The 20,129-nt window shown below is 40.4% G+C and overlaps 1 protein-coding gene across 2 annotated transcripts in view; it reads left to right on the top strand.

Moving 5' to 3' along the window:
- CERS6 (ceramide synthase 6) overlaps positions 1 to 20,129 on the top strand; it is a gene marked incomplete at both ends in the record, with an annotated part of 316,660 nt that overhangs the window by 98,281 nt on the left and 198,250 nt on the right. For both annotated transcript variants that reach the window (XM_082658771.1, XM_082658770.1), the window contains one exon: positions 3,737 to 3,867. In XM_082658771.1, coding sequence (XP_082514897.1) covers positions 3,737 to 3,867 — 131 coding nt within the window. The remainder of the gene's footprint in view (positions 1 to 3,736; positions 3,868 to 20,129) is intronic.

Genomic DNA, 20,129 nt, shown 5'->3' with positions numbered 1-20,129 from the left:
TATAGAAAATTAAGAAAATCATCGATTCTATTTTTATGTAATCTCAAAGTCTGATAAGTATCTCACTAAAAAATAAGACTAGAGACCAATTGTGATTATTATTATTATTGATGAAAAGTCCCAAATAAAAAAATCACAAACTGAACTTTGCAGCATATTAAAAGAATTAATTCATCATCACCAAGTACGACTTACTCTAGGAATGCAAGGCCTTCCCTGTATTCAATATTAAAAACATCTGTTTTTGTAATTCATCATGTTAATGGACATAAAGAAAAAAAGTAGATGATCACTTCCATGGATTCTGAAATTTAACATCATTTTGATTAAAATAAAACAATCTAACTAGGGATAGGTGGTTTCATTTACATGAAAAATACACTTGTATATCAGCTCCAAATCTGGCCTCTTAATGAGAAAAACATTGTGATATTCCTGCTAAAGTCTGGAACAGATAGGGATGCTTATAAACACTGTTATACATTGTGCTTAGTTTTACATTTCATTAGCAAATAGATAAAAGAAGGAAAATAAAGGCATAAAAATTAGAAAGGAGGAGGTAAAGCTATGCTATGTGACAATTTATTCATGCATTCGAGAGGTATTTATTAAGTCCCGACTATATTCTAGGTACTGGTGAAAAAAGACACAAAAAATTTCCTTTGTTTACAGAGCTTACATTCTAGTAATATCCTATTACATGACCGTATACCTGGAAAATTAAGGGAATCAAGTGAAAAACTACCATAAACATTACAAAATGTTAGTACAAAATTAGTTACCATACACACACACATGCACACACACAAAAAGCAGTTAGAAGATATAAGAAAATTTCTTAATTATAATAGAAATCAAAAAAGATGATATTCCTAGGAATCAATGTAACAAGGATGTGCAAGGTATGTGAGGAAAATTTTCAAACATTGTGAAGGACACAAAAGACAAATTCAGTTAAAGATATCAAGTCATCCTATGCTAGTATAAGAACTTGGTATAATCTCATTATAAATACCGACAGGTTTTCTTGTTTTCCCGTTTATTTTGAAACTAGACAAGCTAATTCTAAAGTTCATGTAGAAAAATAAATAAGGATTTCTGAGTAACCCGACCATATGTACTGGCACATGAATAATAGAACGGTGGGAGAATAGATTTGATTTCTCATGGAGAAAACATGAATGATGGTACTGGCCTATCTGGGTAGCCATTTGGAAAGAATTAAAATTAGATTCATACCTCCCACTGTATACCAGGATATATTCCACATGTACTAAAGATTGAATGTAAGAATCAAAACTGTAAATGTATTAGAATCAAAGCTGTAAATGTAGGAGAATTTCTTGGATTTTCCGAGTAGGGAATGCTTTTCTACTTATGACCACAAATACAGAAGGTATAACAGAAAAGATTGATAAATTCAAACATGATTTAAAAAAACTTCTGCAAGTAAAAAAACACAAGCAAAATGCACCATAAGCTAATTCTAAAACTCAAGTGACACATTAGTACATACTATGCAGTTTATGGTACAGATATAGGTTTGATCACTCTAAAAACTGAAGAACTTTTACAAATCAATAAACAAATTACTAGCAGATCAAGAAAAATATGGGCAGTAGATATGAAAAGACTGTTCTAAAGAGGAAATACAGATGGTTTTAAAACACAAGAAAATATCCTTCTTTCATAAGAGAGGAAATCAAATTAAAGATATACTGAGATACTACTTTTTATATATCAGGCTAGAAAAAAATGGAAAAATCCAATAACATACTCTGTTGATGAGGCTTTGGGAAATGGGTACTCTTGCTTGTGAGAGTCTGAATTGGTAAAATCATTGGTGATAGTAATTTTTCAATATCTAAAAAAATTGCAAATGCATGGACCCTTTCATCTCCAACGTTCACTTACAGGAACTTATCTCTCTCTATATGTGTATAAAATAACCCATGATAAGGTTATTTATTGCAGCATTGTTAGTAGTAGAAGTTCGGAAGCTACCTAAGTGTGCATTAATAGTGGAGTGGATAAGTAAATTATGGCATGTCCTTAACGGTTCTACAAAAGAAGGAGGACGTTCCCAATATTTTGATGTGGAAATGTTCCAAGATACATTGTAAAGTGAAAAACCCGAAGTCCAGAATAATAGAACCATTTGTGTGAAGGTGGTGGTGGGGAGACATAAGAATGCACATTCAAATTTGTTTATGTTTGGTAAGATAACTTTGGAAAGAAATAGATTGAATAGCCTGTTACCTGGTAGGAAGGGGAGAGTAGGAACTGAGAGAACAGGAACAAAGTGGAAGGTGAAATTGGGGATAATTTTTATTTTGTGGACCATGTGAACGCTTTACGTATTGAATAGACTTAGAAAATGAATGAAAATTAAAAATGAATTCCTTTAAGAATATGGTATAGCCAAGGTATAGTGTAGGCTGTGCCTTTTCTCTCTCCCATATTTTTAATTGAGAGACACGGAAGGAGAGTGTAGACGGTGTCGTGACTTCTAAGAAAAACACCTCAAAGTACACGCCACCCGGCAAGTTCGCAAATAACTTTTACAGACACAAGCTCAGCACAGTTTATAACCTCGATCATGACATTAAGGCCATTTGCTGTGTTTCCTGTGTGTCTGACACTGAATTTCTTGAGAGGCTTTAAAAAGGAGTCCCATGTGTATTCCGCCCTTATGACTCGACAGCCGCTTGGCCTGCCTTCCCTACCCCATTTTTGGTTCTGTCCTCTGATTATTAACATCTCCTTAATTGTAAAGCAAAGGTCGAATAAATAAAGGAGTAGAACTAACTCCGTTTAGTTTTGTTGTACGGCAGGTCGCCCTCACGTAATTGGGGGCGGGATGCTCTCTAAGACACCGAAGAGAGAGGAGGGACAGAACTAACATGTGCTGAGATTTGCATACGTTTTTACATTCCACCGTTTAGGTGGATCAATAGGCTTCTTTGGAACAGGTAAGGAAACTGAGGCTCGGAGAATTCATTGGAACAAGGAATTGAACCTAGGTCTGTCATCTCCTTATGTTATAGAAATGAGAGCGAGAGACAGAGTAGTGTCATCATATGGCAGGCGTAAATATCGATAGTTTCTCCTTCTCCTTTACCAAGTTTGCATCTTCAAGTAATGCGTAGTCATTGTAAAAAGTTTGAGGGAGTTCCGGTCAAAAGGATGACCAAGAAAGGAATAGAAGAGGAATGTGTGAAGAACCAGGGAGAGGGGAGACTGAAGAGAAAACATGTTTTGTAAGTGGAGTTGATACCTTAGTCTAAGGTGAGGTTTTTGGGGATGATTCCATGCTTTTTTTCTGTCCTGCGTTATCCTGATATGTGATAATGGGTACAGCATTTTTTCATTAGAAAGTGAAATGTTTGAGTGATGTCTTTTTGCAAATTCACCTTCACCTAACTCCTTTCCTTGAAGGCTGGTGGAGCTAACGCGGCCAGCTGACTGTTCCGTCGAACCTTTGTTGCTGTAAGATGTACCAGCATTAGAGTGAGATTCATATTTTTTAGTGTTGTTTCATGATGAGTAACTTCTCTTGTCCTAAGTGGTTGTTTACGTTCACGCTGCTGATGGAAGGCCTCGGTCCTCAGTGGTCAATATAGAAATCTCAGTAGCAGATAGAAAATACAGGAAAAACAGATATCTCCAGTATAGACAAGGGCAGATCTGTTCATGGTGAAGATGAAAATGATTTTCCTGGTACCTTGTTTCATAGCATCCTGATGAAAAGAGATTGGAGGGCCTCTCCAAGCAGCTGGACTGGGATGTTCGCAGCATTCAACGCTGGTTCCGACAAAGACGCAACCAGGAGAAGCCAAGCACACTGAAGAGGTTCTGTGAGAGCATGTGAGTTGCTGTTTTTCTTTTTGAAAGAAAAACCTGCCTAAGTTACTCATCCCATCCCTGAGGTGAAAAATAACAGCTCAGTGCAGGCTGCAGCAGCCCCCCAAAAGCCATCTGGTGGAAGAAAGTAGTCCATGAAGAACTGGGGGGTAGTAGTTTGTTGGAATTTGTGATTTCCACTTTGGATGCAGTAAACGAGGTTTGCTTCCTAATGGAGTTTCAACACAGCAGTCAGATTACAAGGGTCTACCGTGGTATTTTCAATCAGCCACCTTTAACATACGCCATGACTTTTGTAGTTTGCATTTTCATAGAGGGGGATTAGTCAAGATGTTCTTTCCACTGATAAAAGCTGAGATACTAGGATATATTATCGGAGGGTCGTGATGATGGCCTGTCTTTCTGGAGTTTTAAGAAATGGCTGTATTATATTCCTGGGTGAGTTTAATGAAGCATTGCTTGAAGTGGGGGATGGAATGAAAGTCTCTTCCATTTCTGAAATGTGAACTTCATGGTGTGTAAATTATAAGTCAATAAAGCTGTTATAAATAATAAAAGACCCACAGAGAACTCTTCGAGCACAGAGATATTTTGAAATAGTGACACTCAATACGTATATCTGTAGGAAAGTTAGAGAAAGAAATATTGAAGCGTTGAGCGCATCCCCAACGAAGGGAAGATTCTGCTTTGAGACTTGTTGCTCCATTTGGTCTTCATCCTTTGAGATATGACTGTGCCTTTGTCTAATGGTTCTTTCCTTTGGGAACTTTCCCCTGACACCTGGTCACTTAAACAACAATGCTGTCGGTGTAGCTCTTTCCATTTGGGGTTAAAGTTGCATTTTCAGGTTTAGCTTTCAATTATTCTGAAAAAGTATTTTAGCAATTGCAATCTAAAGCCTAGAGGGGAACCTAATTTTATGGGAGAAACGAATGAGACGCAGAATAATATAAATCCTAGGGTTGGATAAGTATGGGGAGCGTAAACAGGGTCTTCAGGAGGTCAGAATATTTATAAAGCCTGGAAAAACAACCTAGCAGATAGAATCTGCATAAGCCCTTCCTATAATGAACTTAGGGGCAGTTAATGGAAGAAGGATTTATGCATCTGGGTTCCTGATCAAAAGCCGGAATTGTTTGTTGGCCTGGTTGTGCCACATATGCAAAGGGCCTGGGCTCCAACACTGAGATGCAGGTCTGAGCAGACGAAGTAGCATCTAAGCACATGCCTGTGCACTGAAACTCATGTGCCATCTTTCCCTCCTCCAACTAACTTCTTTGGTAACCCAGTGCTCTCCCTTTGCATACTGTACTGAGTTGACACCAGTTTCTAGGCCAGTATGCATAGGAGTCGGTCACCTGGATCTTGTTAAAATGCAGATTCTGATTCAGTTGGTCTGGTATAGCAGCTGAAATTGCATTTTTAACAAGTTCCCAGGTGATGCCACTGGTCCATTGGCCACACTTTGAATAGCAAGGCTTGACACTGTACTGGTGTATGTGTCTTCTCCCTGAATTTAGCTGGGCTTTATCTGCATACCACAATCACCAGGATGGTCATAGTTAATACTTAGTTAAAACTATTTCTAAATGATAGCTGGAGGCATGGTGATGTGAAGGCACATTGCGGGTGGACGGTGTGTAAAGTATCGACTGTGATTTTTTCCCTCAAGAAGCTTTGTATGAGATGTGACAGAATATCTGCATATGTGTAGATATTTTAGTTTTTAAATTCCATGATGGATTTAAAAAACTAAACGTATATGTGTGCTGTACGGTTGGTATGGACAGGAAGTAGAGATTAAAGGAGAAAGATCAGCTGTGTGCTAGGGCACACAGCAGGGTTCCTGGGACTAGAACTTGAGTCCATACCGGTGACCTTGACCTCTCTGTTTCAGAAGACTATGTTGATGAACTTTGTTTTTTTGGTTAATACATTTATTTATTTATTTATTTATTTTTGGCTGTGTTGGGTCTTTGTTGCTGGGTGCGGTCTTTCTCTAGTTTTGGCGAGCGGGGGCTACTCTTTGTTGCGGTGGGCGGGCTTCTCGCTGCCGTGGCTTCTCTTGTTGTGGAGCACGGGCTCTAGGCACGCGGGCTTCAATAGTTGTGGCACACGGGCTCAGTAGTTGTGGCTCACGGGCTCTAGAGTGCAGGCTCAGTAGTTGTGGCACACGGGCTTAGTTCCTCTGCAGCATGTGGGATCTTCCCGGACCAGGGCTTGAACCCGTGTTCCCTGCATTGGCAGGCAGATTCTTAACCACTGCACCACCGGGGAAGCCCCATGAACTTTGTTTTGAAACTCTTTTCCTCCTTGGCTTCTGAGTTGCCACTAGGTTTTACTCTTGCCTTTCTTTGTTTGCATTGTTTATTCTACATTTTCCCTGGGTCTTTAATGGGCTACTTCTCCAGCTTAACCCTTTGTTTTCCTCATCCTGTCTTCCACCCTCTCTGTAGAAGTTCTCTCCTCTCACCAACTTCCAAAGCCATGTGTCCAGTGCAGAGGTTTCTTTTGAGCCATCATTCTGCTGTCTCCCCCAGGCAACTCTGATTTGCTTCTACTCCTGACTTCCCCTTTTCTCCTATTTTTATGCCTCTATTCTGTTAGAGCTGGAAACTCAACCCAATTATCCACTGACTTCCATTAGTTCTTTGTAAAGCCAACTCCTATGGCCCCGATCCTAATTGCTCTCCCAGGTCTCTTCTTTATCTCATACTCATAGATATTTTATTTGCTACAAAAAAAAAATTTTCCTAAAATACTACTGTCTCCATGATCTGTTACTTTAAAACTTAATGATTTGGGGCTTCCCTGGTGGCGCAGTGATTAAGAATCCGCCTGCCAATGCAGGGGACACAGGTTCGTTCCCTGGTCCGGGAAGATCCCACGTGCCGTGGAGCAACTAAGCCCCCAACTAGTGCACCACAACTACTGAGCCTGCGCTCTAGAGCCCGTGAGCCACAACTACTGAGCCCGCGTGCCACAACTACTGAAGCCCATGCGCCTAGAGCCTGTGCTCCTCAACAAGAGAAGCCACCACAGGGAGAAGCCCGTGCCCCGCAACGAAGAGTATCCCCCGCTTGACGCAACTAGAGAAAGCCCGCGCCCAGCAACAAAGACCCAACTCAGCCAAAAATAAATTAATTAAATAAATAAATTAAAAAAAATACTTAATGATTTTTCTACAACTCTAAGATTGCAAAGGAGAACATTTAGACAACACCCTGAGGAATTAAGCAGAATTATATTGGTCTATGTGTACACATGTGTATGTCATAGTTATTTGCTTGTCAGTATAAAAAACGATCTGGAAAAGTTGTTTTTAACCAGGGATGCCCTTTACAACCATCTGGTGTGCTTTTCAAAATACACATGCCTAAGCTCCACCCCATGATGTCTGATCCAGTGTGGTGACCCAAGTGGGGTCTGGACATATCTACCTTGGAAGGAATACCCTGAGTACATATGATAACACATGCCTGGTTAAGAAGCACTAATCTGTCATAAGGAAGACATGACATGTCTTACATGTTTAATGCAAAACAAGAATATGATATTAGTTACTTTTAAGAAATTCTGGCATTGTATGTGCATTTTTGTAGAATTGTTACTGAACTTATAATTACATACTTAAATCTAATCAGGTTTCTGTAAAATTTAAATAAACCAATTCAAAAAAAAAAAGAACCACTAATCTCTGAAAGGAGATGACTGCTGTTCAGAAGTACTAAAAAATCAAATTAGAAAGGAGGACAGCACAAATCTGGGGCTTGTAGATCTAGAGCCCAAATGAAAAGATTCTATAGTTTTTCTGTTACATAAGTTACTATTTTAGAAACTATAGAATCCCTTCAGGGGAGTCGTAGTTCGTCTTTTGGCAGTGTAGAACAGCACCAGTAGGCATGCCAAACAGTGCTGGTAGCCATCTGCTGGTGTGTCCAATTTTTGGCACACCCATTTAATGCAGATGGACCAAGTAGAAATTGTTCAGCAAGTAGTGTGTTGAAACACGGATGTGATTTTTTTTTTTTTCCTTCATGCCTGATGTCAGTCATCAACAGCTGTGTTAGTTTTGACGAATGTTTCTTCCAGAAGCATTTAAATCCTTATTGGCAACTGAAATAGAGATTTTCAAGAGGGAGTGAAGGATTTGTAAAAATGAGATAGCATGTGAGACATTTTAGGGGAAACTGGTTCTAAGTGGGAGCCATTTAGCTGGGGGATCACAGTTTGACGCTACTAAAGTTTGGCTTTACTCCTCCAACAACTGCATCAAGATAATATAAAAATAAATAATATTTGCAATAAAAAATAAAGTTTTCAGAATAAGTGGCTTCTCTCTCATTGAGGGCACCCGTGCTCATCATTGTTGAATATTGTGCAGTACATTTAATAGCACGCATCAGGAGTACATATTATATATGGCTTTCATTTGATCAGTCTCCAATTGACTGGACAGATAAATCTCTCACATGTTAACCTGAAAGTATAGGGCAAGGAGTATTCACACTCCACAGATTGGTACTACAGTCGACCTCTGAACAGCAGCAGGGGTCAGGGGCCGACCCTCCAAACAGTCGAAAATCCTCGTGTGATTTTCCTTTTCGTCCTCCATATCTGTGGTTCTTCTGCATCCATGGTTCTGCATTTGCAGATACACCCGACCTTGGATAGGGCAGTACTTTAGTATTTGCTGTTGAAAAAAAATCTGCATATAAGTGGACCTGCGCAGTTCAAACCCATGTCGTTCAAGGGTCAACTGTAATTTATTTGGGTTGCAGTTTGCTCCGTGTGGACTCTTATTGTAAGATGAGGGCCCAAGATTGTCTTCTCTTTAGGAATTCCATTTTAGAGTTGATGCTGATTAAAACTACCCCACACGCTGCCATAGTTGGATGCTCTGTTCAGTGGCAGCAGATTGACCGAAATCTGGGACCCTTTTGGAATTGTGACTTTATTTCTGCAAAGGAGCCCCTCTGTGACATTCTTAATTTGTGATTCCACTGAAGTAAGGATAACTCAGCAAAGAGGAAAGAGTGGCTTAACTAGTTACCCTCATGCCACCAACTCAGTCACTATTTTTATTTGGTAGCAGTTTTACTTGGACAGGTCAGCAATGCTGTCTTATGACCTCAGTAGGAAAGTGGAGCCTAATAATTGATGGGGGTGGGGAGAGGGAAGAGGGCTGTTTAGGTCTTTGATCTCAGGAAATTGTGTGGTGAATATATTCAACAAGTTTTTAAAACCCCGCCACCTGTTTGCAAAAAAAACCCAAATGAATTATTGTAAACTGTTCTAGAATCTTCCATGTATTCTACAGTCTGATGATGGGTGAAATTTTGCCAAAGAGAAAATTCAGCTTTGATTATTTTTTCCATCAGATCATGACATCATTTACAAAGTTTAGCACCAAAGTTCTCCTGAAGATCGATGTAGTTTTTGAAGGGGAGAATAAGAAAGTATTGTCTTATCTTCTAGAGAAATGGCATCTTCATTTTTTTAGTACTGGGATATATGATAAGCAACTCATTGATGCTGATCCTGAGTCTGGAAAAAATGAATCATAAAATTGAAGGACAACCTCTTAGTTCTTGAAAAGTACAGGACTGAGTTCTTTTGTTACTGTTGTGATGGTGATTATTTCCCATTAATACACAACAGTCCTTGGATCGATGAACAACTTTTAAGGTATGTAGTTACACATCTAGTTATTGTTCAAATTTGGTCGAGCCCGTGAATATCTTGGTGTTCAAGACTATTCTTGACTATTTTAAATGGTTTTAAATCTATGGCTTGTATCGAGGTCAGTTTTAACTTTGGAACAGGGAGCAGCAAACTTTTCCTGTAAATGGCCAGAAAAGAAATATTTTCAGTCACATGAACCTTGTCACAATTACAACTCAGCTATTGTCTCAACAAAAACAGCCAGAGACAAAGCAAATGTATGTGGCTGGGCTCCAATAAAACTTTAATTATGGATATTGAAGTTTGAACTTATCATTTTCATGTGTCCTGAAGCATTATTCTTAAAAAAATTTTTTCAACTGTTTAAAAACTGTTTTTAACTTATGGGCTATATGAAAACAGATGGCAGGCTGGATGTGGCCAGCCAGCCATAGTTTGCTAAATCCTGCTTGAGGATTACAATACTATTAGCAGTTCTGTCAGAGTTTCAAGAAAAAGAATATGGTCTTATGATACCAGGCACAGTCACCATTGCTCAGAGTGTCACTATATAATAGAAACACTAGAACAGTTCTGTATGCCCATCTGTAATATTTCTGGGACACAGTGCCTTGATGCTGTGCTGTTTCGTTAGCTCAGTCAGGCCCTCTTTGAAGTTGTTAGTATTATTAAGACGGTATCACTTTCACTATAGAAATTTTGAAGATTGATGAATTGAACTATAGACCCTTTACTCTTCTGCCTTGAGTAAGCTTTTGAAACCTTTTCCCCTCTTTCTGCTCCACACCTACCATCTGTGAAAAGTGAACTCAGGTTTTCCGTTTAGATCAAGCCTCTCACATTCCTTGATGGTATATGGCTAGGCCTCTAATTCATGTGTACTGGCTAATTAAGGAAAACAGATTTTTGCTAAAAATATCAGAGAGGCCATGCTTTGGCCAAGCTGTCTGTATCTGAGGTACTGCTGGTCAGTTTTCTTTAAATCCTAAATTTCTCAAGGCTCTGTATTTTTTCCAGTAATTTGATTCAACATGGCTAGGGATGAAAAGGACAGAGTATATGGAGGAATAACAGTTTAGTAAGGCCTACTGTTCTTATTTAATTCTTGTCTGCCAGTTTTTGAATTTATATGCCATTTCTTATTGTTGTTTAGTCTATGTTAAAAGATATTTATTTCTGATTTGGAACAGGATCATGAAAATCATTACAGTCAACTTTGATTATAGAGAATTTTTAAATGTAGAGGTAATGTTTATTAAAAAATTGGGGGAAAAAACACTCCAAAGCCTACCACCCAGATATAAATACTTTAACTTTTTTTACCTATATGGTATTGTATTCTATAGATGTACCCACACAAATACACATACATGCTATGTATCTGAGCTTGGTGCCTGCCCTTCTTGGGTGCCTGAAGAAGGCTGTAGAAACATGATGTTTGATGCTTTATCTTCAGGATCTATAGATCATTTAGATCTATAAGTCCAGCCACTTGTGCTGTAACATGACATATGCGTTCCTAAAAACTGCCCCACTATGCAAAATGGCACCAAAAAACATAACAGCACAATACAGGGCTTATGAGAAAAATGAGTCGAGGCACAGCACTCGAAACATCATCAGGGACACATTTTAAATAAAGATAGGAACCTGATGAAAATAGCACAGTTCTACACATGTTAAATGGTTAAGAAATACATAAAGACTGTGATAAATATGGCACTTATACCTCGAAAAGGATCTGAAGACTGCTTGTAATTTGGTGGTGTTGGTATATTAGTTTGCTAGGGCTGCGTAACTAAATACCACAGACTGGGTGACTTACACAACAGAAATGTATTTCTTACAGTTCTGGAGGCTGGAAGTCCAAGATCATGTTACAGAGTTGATTTCTCCAGAGGCCTCTCTCCTTGGTTGGCATGTGGTCCCCTTCTCCCTGTGTCGTAACATGGTCTTTCCTCTTGCACATTCATCCTTGGTGTCCCTTCCTCTTCTTATAAGGACACCAGTCATACTGGAATAAGATGCCACTCTTATGACCTCATTTAACCTTAGTTACTTCCTTAAAGGCCTATTTCCAAATACAGTCACATTAGGGGTTAGGGCTTCAACATATGAATTTAGTGGGAATACAGTTCAGTCCAAAACAGTGTTGGAAGGGTTACAGCTCATAAGTTGCTGTGAGGGGGTGGAAGGAGGGTGATCTGAAATGGGAGGGACAGTTGTAACACAGGTGGATGTGTCTCACAACATGTGTGAATTGAAGCAGCTTGGAGATGTTGAGGTGTGTGTGTGTGTGGTATGTGTGTGTTTTGTGTATTCCTGCACTGCTTAGTTCAACTCATTACAGTTTTCTGCATTCACCTAGTGTTTCTGGCAGATTAAATCGCATGTAAGCAGATATGAAGCTCGTGTTATGCTCACGTAATATTGGGAGACATTTATGGTTTCAGCATATGGTTTACAGCAGCATTATGGTGTCGTGAGCTCTAGGAGCCAGGTAGTATGAGTTTGAGTCTCCTCTCTAACATAAAGATGTATGTGGGATGTTTGGGAGAGTTGTTTGACCACCCTACGCTTCAGTTTCGTTATTCGGAGAACGGGCATATGAATAGTGCCTGCCTCATAGGGACATTGTGAAGACTAAATGAGTTAACGTATATAAAGTGTTTAGAGAGATGTCTTGCACATAGTAAGGGGGTGGTGAATGTTAGCTACCTTCAACATCATTGAATTGTCTGTTAAGTCAAGTTGGTGTAACAGGAGAAGCAACAAACAGTACAGTTGTCCCTCTGTATCTGTGGATCTGTGGAACCCGCAAATACAGAGGGCTGACTGTACTGTGCCACTTTGTAAAAGGGACTTGAGCATCTGAGGATTTTGGTACCCGTGGGGGTCCTGGAACCAATCCTCCATGGTTACCGAGGGAGGACTGTAGCCTGACACAACCATGCACTGGCCGTGGCATATTCCCTAGCAGAGGTGGCTCTGGTGTTTGAGAGGAGAAATCCAAGGAGATGCAAGGAGAGCAGCTTCTCAGTTTAGAGCAAAACTCTTTCATCCTATGGAACCCCAAGGAGGCAGGATCCATGTGGGCTCACAGGGATGTCAGCATACAAAAAAGATGCCAAACCTCTATCTGAGTTCAGAGCATCGGAGCCTTTGGCTGGCTGCTGAGTAGCGATGTGACAGAAGCGGCTGAGAAAAGGTGTCCTACTTCAGCAGGGAGCCAGGCCCGCTGTGCCTCTGGAAGCCCAGGCTTTTGAAGCACCACATGAGAGATGTCAGAACACACAGTGAATATCTTCGAACCACAGAGATTTAAAATTTGCCCAGGTGATTCTGAGGAGGACACAGCTTGTTTCTGCCAAGAGGGTGGGAGGAATAAGGCTGGATCCCCTCAGTGCTGGCTTTGGTAAAGCCCTCTCTGCTGGGGCCAGGACAGTCTGAGCAGCCTTAGGAGGTCAGCGTGGCTTCTGGGGACAGGAGTTTGCTGTTAAACGTAATACTTGGTTACTTCCTAAGTGCAGGCGAAGGGGTAAGGGGGCAATGGATCTTGAACATATTTGAGGATGGAAATCAGATGTACCTGGTTCATGTCGTGGCTCAAGCTCCGTTACCCTTAGCGAATAATTTAACTTTCCCAGATGCCTCTTCTGTAAAGGGGAGATGACTGCTATTTATGGGGTCATTCTGGGGATTAAACGAGAGGGTCTGTCAGTGCCTGGTTCCCTTTCAAGTGGGCTGTTTGGGGCAGTTGATTCTGTTATTAGTTAAGTTGTTCATTATCTTAGGTAGGGAGCCATAAGCTGGAATACTTAAGTGATGTGGCTCCTTTCTAGGGCCTCTTCCTTATGGCCCTGGCCATGGGGTTTTCTGGGTCTTGTATCTCAATTTGCCATCAGGAGAACCGTAGTTGAGACTGTTGAGAAGCAAGCACTTTGTGGCTTCCTCTTGGGAATCCAGTCTGGTTTGCCCTCTCTTTCTCTCTCATTCTCTTTTGTCTTTCCACCCTACCCCATCCCTTGCACTCACCTACCCCCTCCTGCTGTTACAGGGGCGCTTGCCTTCTGTTTCCTCCTGGCTCTTCGCCCTTCTGTGATTAGCTCATGGTGGCCACGTTCCTTAGCCAGGGGCAGACAGGAGGTTTAAAAGAATCCTCTGTCATTACTAATTTGGCTGTAATTGTCTTAAAAGTTGGGACATGGCATATGACTCCTGATGTCTGAGTATAGCACCTAGTAATGTAAGGGGTGAATGTGTTGTATGTCAGGTGGTGGTGGTGGGAACGGTGGGCACTTGGAACAGAGCAACAGGAGGTCCAGCCATGTCCCTTTTGGGAAGATTTGAACAGATTCCAAGTGACTATGGGGGAAGCAAGTCTTTAAGGTTTATTTGCAGACCTCCCCAAATCTAAATTCATAATGAGCTGTCCATAAGATTGGAAAACTTAGCTAAAAGTGATTAAAGCCAATGATTTTCATTCTGAATGCAAGTTGAGCTGCTGCCTGTGTCAGTAGGGCTGGCATGATTTGAGTGAATTAAAGTACTTCAGAAAAATCACTTTAAATTTGGCCGGTTTTTAAAATGTTTCCTATATACTGTCTCAGAGCAGTTGCCAACTGATGGGAGGCTATATACTGTGCCTAGGGCTCAACTGTGTAGAAAGTTAATTGTGCCGTGCCACACACATGGTGCACCGACACCCAGGCCAAGGTTAGCAGCAGAGTTGGCATTAGAGGTTAGTATACAAGTCTTGGCCATGACGATTAATTCTGCAGCGTTCTGATAATGCCTGTACTCGGTGTATTTAGCCACAGATGTAATGAAATTGCATATTTTCATCTTATATCTGATTATGTCACAATAGGTTTTCTTGCAGATACAGTGAACACCTAATGCTGGTAGGAGAACCAGACCCCCAGCAGGGAGGGGAAAGAGTTGTTTACCGAGGTTATGTTATATTCCGGATTCTGTAATGGGGCCTTTACACTTAACCCTCACAACCACCATCTGTCATATGTTAGGTCTTAAAAGCCTTTCTTACCCATGTAGAAACCAAAGCAAGGAAGGGTGGAGTAACCCACCCAGCACCATACAGCTCATGTCTGGTATTTCCACCATAAGCATCTTTGCTGTAAACATCTTTGCCACAAGCATTTTTGCCACGTAACTAATTAGCCATAAGGCAATTTTGCCTTCAAAGATGTAATAGTGAAAGTGAATAAAAAAATTAAATGAATAACAAAAATAAAAAGACTTTATTGCAAAATACAAAATATTCGAGTACATTTAAAATGTGTATAGATTCATGGCAATGCTGTGCAGATAACTGATTTTATTTTGTGGGTTGTACCTAAGCACTTATCTTTGAAGTTTTTGTTCATAGTGTAAATGTTTTTTCCTTATTGATTCGTCTCCTCGTTCAGCATTGTACTTTTTCTTTTTTGCTAAAATTTCTTCCTTCATTAAGAAGAAAGAAAAACAGGATCGTTTTATTTCTTGACATATTGTCACCTGTCTGTCAATAGCTGTTGCAGAGTTCTATGGGAAATGTGGGTTCAACTCTGTGCCACTGTGTAGGCCATTATGAGGGCTAAGATTTATGTGATATAAAAATGGGAGTACTGCATCCATGGAGAAATGAGACCAACTGTCAACCGGTTATTTTATCTTTTACAACAAATTGCCTTGCCTTACGTACGGCCAATTAGTTATGCAGCGAAAATGTTTAAGGCAAAGATGCGTCCAGCGAAAGTACCTATAGAGCTCACACAGCTAGTAAGCCACAGAGCTGGGATTTGTACCCAGCGTTGCCTAAATCCAGGAGCTTGTGTTATTTCAACTGCACAATGCTAGAGAAAGCTCAGGAACATTATATGTTACCGCATCCAGAGCAAATACGGAAAAGGGGCACTGTGGTGTTTTATTTGCATATCACAGCCTCTTTTCTCTTTCCTCTTCACCTCCAGTTTATGAAAGCCTGGGACCAGACTTCATTGCTTTCTCTTGGCACTGTTAGTAATTCTGTACCAGTGCACTTGGAGACTTGTTATTTTCACTATTTGCATCTCTCTCTGTTACTAAACTGACCAAGACCATGACTTCCGGGACTGTCTTCTTCATCTTTTCATTCCCACAGCTCAGCACATGCCTGGTGTTTTGTGAGACCCCAGGAAATGTCTACTGAAAGAATAAATTATTTGGATCAGTGGCTGGATTGAACCTCTAGAGACTAGAGGACTAAGTTTAATTAGAAGAAGCTCAAGTTTATTGTCTTTCAAATACACTATAGGCATACCTTGCTTTATTGGGCTTTGCATTATTGCACTTCGTAGATACTGTATTTTTTACAAATTGAAGATTTGTGGCAACCCTATGTCGAGCTAGTCTATTGGGATCATTTTTCCAACAGCATTTGCTCACTTCCTGTCACATTTTGTATGTATGTGTCACATTTTGGTAATTCTCACAAAATTTCAAACTTTTCATTATTATTATATTTGTTGTGGTGAACAGTGATCTTTGATGTTACTAGTGTGTTTTGGCTCTTTTTAGCAATATAGTATTTGTAAACTAAGATATGTACATTTTTAAAGATATAATGTTATTGCACACTTAATAGACTATAGTATAGCATAAACATAACTTATATGCTCTAGGAAGCCAAAAATTCATTTGAATCACTTTATTGTGATATTTGCTTTATTGCAGTGGTCTGGAACGGAACCCACTATATCTCTAAGATGTACGTGTAGTCCTAGGGAAGATTGAGATGGGGAAGAAGGGGGCAGGAAAGGCTTGCTGGAGGAGGTGACACTGCTGAATTTTTAAGGGTGATTACTTTGGCCAGGTAGAGCAAGAGTGAGGGTGCCAAAGCCTGCTTCAGGAAGTGGAAAACGCCTGAGGAGTATGGTGGGTTTGGGGAACTTCAGCTTGAAGGGTGAGGAGGAGAGGAAGAGCTAAGAGGTGACTGCAGCCCTATTGCCAAGCTGAGGCCCTGGGCATTTCTTCCCACCCTTTCTTCTCTACACATCTAGGGCCATCTGACCTTTTTCTAAAATGTCCTCACTTTACCTTTCTTCACAGAAATCCCATGTTTGCTAAGTACTTGGCTCATTTAAGAATGGAATTGGCTTTTATTAGCAGTGCCTCATACCAATGTATGACTAAGACTGAACCCTTTTGTTTATCTTTTTGTTGGGAAAAAAAAAACCTTGCTCATTGAACATAAATCTCTCATTGGTAAATACGTAATAGCAATGATTTTGAGCAGGGACCTTCCTGTGTTCCTTGTGTGGTCTGCCTTCCAACCTTTGTCTGGTCCTCTGAAGAGGATAATATAGTGCATAGAATTGGCATGATGACCTTTCCTCCCCCGACCCCGGTCCTGCCACAAACATGCAAAAATTAAACATCTAAGGGAAAAAGAAAGAAAACCAAGTTAAATTATCACCTCACTATTGGCTATACCAACTGTGTCATATTTTACAGAAAAAAATCAGGGTATGGGACCCATGATAACGGGCTATGTGTCATAAACTCAGCACTCTGTAGTCAGGGTCCAACATTAAAAAAACAAAACAAACCAGGACGTGCAGTCAGGAAAGCGTGAGCATGCTTGTAGGCTTTTGGGGACAGTGTATGCTTTTGGGAATATTTGAAACCTAGATTGTCCCAGAAAATCCAGAAAAAAGTCATATGCCCACAGGACTTAATTCACTTCAATTTCCCAGATGGTTACAAAGGGTCTTTATGTGGCAGGGGCTAGGTGCTGGGAGATTTACAAGTAAAGAGGACAAAATTGCTGTTCTCTGGTACTCAGAGTGTAAGAGGGGAAAAAGACACAACAATTTAGCAAAGGGCTACATGCGTATGTAGCACTCCCTGGGGACAAGGCTGAGTCATCATGTTATAATGGGTACTTTGGGTTCGCAAACCAAATTTGAGATAAACAAATCTAAGAATTGGTCCATGTAGAGAGTATCTACATACTACAAATGCATTTTATGATGGATTTGAGTGACAGAATTAATATTGAAGTATATAAAATATTGAATTATCTTTATGGAATTTAAATCTTTGGATACCGAGGAACAATATTTATCTGGTGATATCCGTGGAATAACAAGTGACCATCTTGTAATGGGGTTCTTCCAGACCTTCCTACAATGGAGTGTGTACCACTAAGCCTCACTGTGGTTATTATTGTTCTGGTTGCTGGGAGAGTCATTAAGTGTGAAGATTCATTACTTATGCTGGATCTTATCTGGTGCTCCTATCAATGGAAACCAGCTTTCATCCACAGCCATCACTGAGCTTTCTTTTAGGTGTCCCTTTCTTCTCTGTGGGTGGGAGGGTGGGGACAGTCATAGATGACCGGCTGGAGGGGGCAGGCATTGTAGAAGTGCTTTCCGGCTTTTCTCAGGTCCAACCCAATGACCTGAAGATTGGGATACCGTTTCCAGGAAAATGGAAACCAAGTAAGAAATTCTCAGTGGTACATGCCCTATTTTGTGAGATAAGGTGTGAGAGTCTTAAATTTGTACCTGTAACACTAGTTGATAGGTCCATACAGACCTCAAGAAGTGGCCAGATGCAGAATTTCCTCCAAACTTGTTCTTTACGTGTCCTTTTCAAAGGACGCTCTTCTTTTTCTTCTGTGATTCAGTCAGATGGTAGTTCTCATCTGTGATTTTCTCTCCCATTATTAATTTTAGTTGTGAAAATGTGTCCAATTTGAGCTTATTTCCATCCTTGTTGATTCTAATTCTGAAGTAGGACTTGAACCTGTGTGTATCATTTAAAGTTGATCAATTCAAAATAAAATACTGTTTTTATCTTGAATTATGAAGGGTTTAAATGAATCCTGGCCAAACCTCTGGTGTACTAAAGTCTAAAAGCTTCTCTTGCTTCACGAGTTTAAAATTCTTATTTCTGTTTCTTCCCAATACTTTTGTGGTTCAGTCAACATTTTTGAGCATTTACTACATGCTGGGTTCTGTGTCAGATGTTAGTTGGAAAATTAGGACCTCTTTCCTTGATGGATAAATGACAGTGTTTCTTTACTTCACTCTCTAAACCTCAGTTTCCCTATCTGTAAAAAGGCTAATAATCTTAAAAACTTGGCAGACTTGTCATAATGATTAAATAAAATAATTTCTATGAAGTACCTAGGACCTAAAATAATTTCTATGTTTCTATGCCTAACACATAGTAAGAGTTCAAGAAAAGTAATTACTTTTTTTTTTTTTTTTTCGGTACGCGGGCCTCTCACTGTTGTGGCCTCTCCCGTTGCGGAGCACAGGCTCCGCGGCCATGGCTCACGGCACAGCCACTCCGCGGCATGTGGGATCTTCCCAGACCAGGGCATGAACCCGCGTCCCCTGCATCAGGCGGGGACTCTCAATCACTGCACCACCAGGGAAGCCCAAGTAATTACTTTTGATCAGTCTGAATTTCTGTGTTAAAGGCGGGCAAAAATGAATTGAATTCCCTTACCTAGTCAAATGCTACTACTCCAAGTGTGTGTAATACCTTAGTGTCCCATTTGCGTTTTATCTAGGCTTTATTTCTATTTTATAATAATTTAAATTATATATAGTAATATATAATAATAATTAAAAACTTCTTCCCTTTTAAGAAAAGCTTCTTGGAGATTGGAGAGAGAACGTGGTTTTCTGGCTTTCTGACTTTGAAAGTGAAATGAAATTTGGCACCAAAGTCCTTCACTTTTCCAGAACAGCAGGATACGGCCCTTGTGGTGGAATCAGGAGGCTTATATTTTGGCGAAGAAGTCAGGGCACACAGGGCGCAAGCAGACATCAGGGTCTGGGGTGCCCATTCTACCTGCCTGTCTCTATTACTTACCGACTCACCCTGCATCAGTGTCTTGAAACTTAACATGGGTCAAAATAGTACTTCAAATTTCAAATGAGGCCCTAAAGTTTTTCTGGACATATAAAGCACTCACATTTGCAAGCACTTAAATAAACGTTAGCTGTTATCATACTAATGATGAGTAGTAGCAGCACTATAGTTGCCCTTGAAGCAAAGAAGGACCTCCTCTGTGTGGACTCATTTCTTGAACAAGTGTTGGCTTTTCTTAAGAATTTCATGAGGATTTATAAAAATCCATCCCTCTTTGGATTGTACTGCTAGGTAGACGTGCCGTGCCGGTTCCTGCCCCTTGGTCTTTGCTCATACTGTTACCCCCCCTCCCCCCCCCCACACAGGATGCCCTTTCCCTTTCCTTGTCCTGACAGATATCTGCTCACCCATCAAGACTCTGTTTACTTACCCTCACTGAGCAAATCTGGGCATTTAGTGAGTGAGGAATTTATGGCAGGCACTGTGCTTAGTGTCTAGCGAGAGCAGATCTGGAAGCAAATCGTTAAAAGCTGTGTGGCCTTACCTCCTCCACGAAGGGGGCATCATACTCCCATTCTCTTTTTCCCCTAGTAGCCCGGACAGTTCCCACTTTTCTGTACCCCCTTAATAATAACAATGACAGTCCACTGCTCTTACTTCTGTTTTTATCAGCTAACCTATAAACTCCTCTAGGGCAAAAGTCCATCTTA

This window comes from Grampus griseus (assembly GCF_964374135.1).
Source record: "Grampus griseus genome assembly, chromosome: 7".
In the NCBI taxonomy this organism is placed as follows: Eukaryota; Metazoa; Chordata; class Mammalia; order Artiodactyla; family Delphinidae; genus Grampus; species Grampus griseus.
This window is presented reverse-complemented; position numbering and strand designations above follow the sequence as displayed.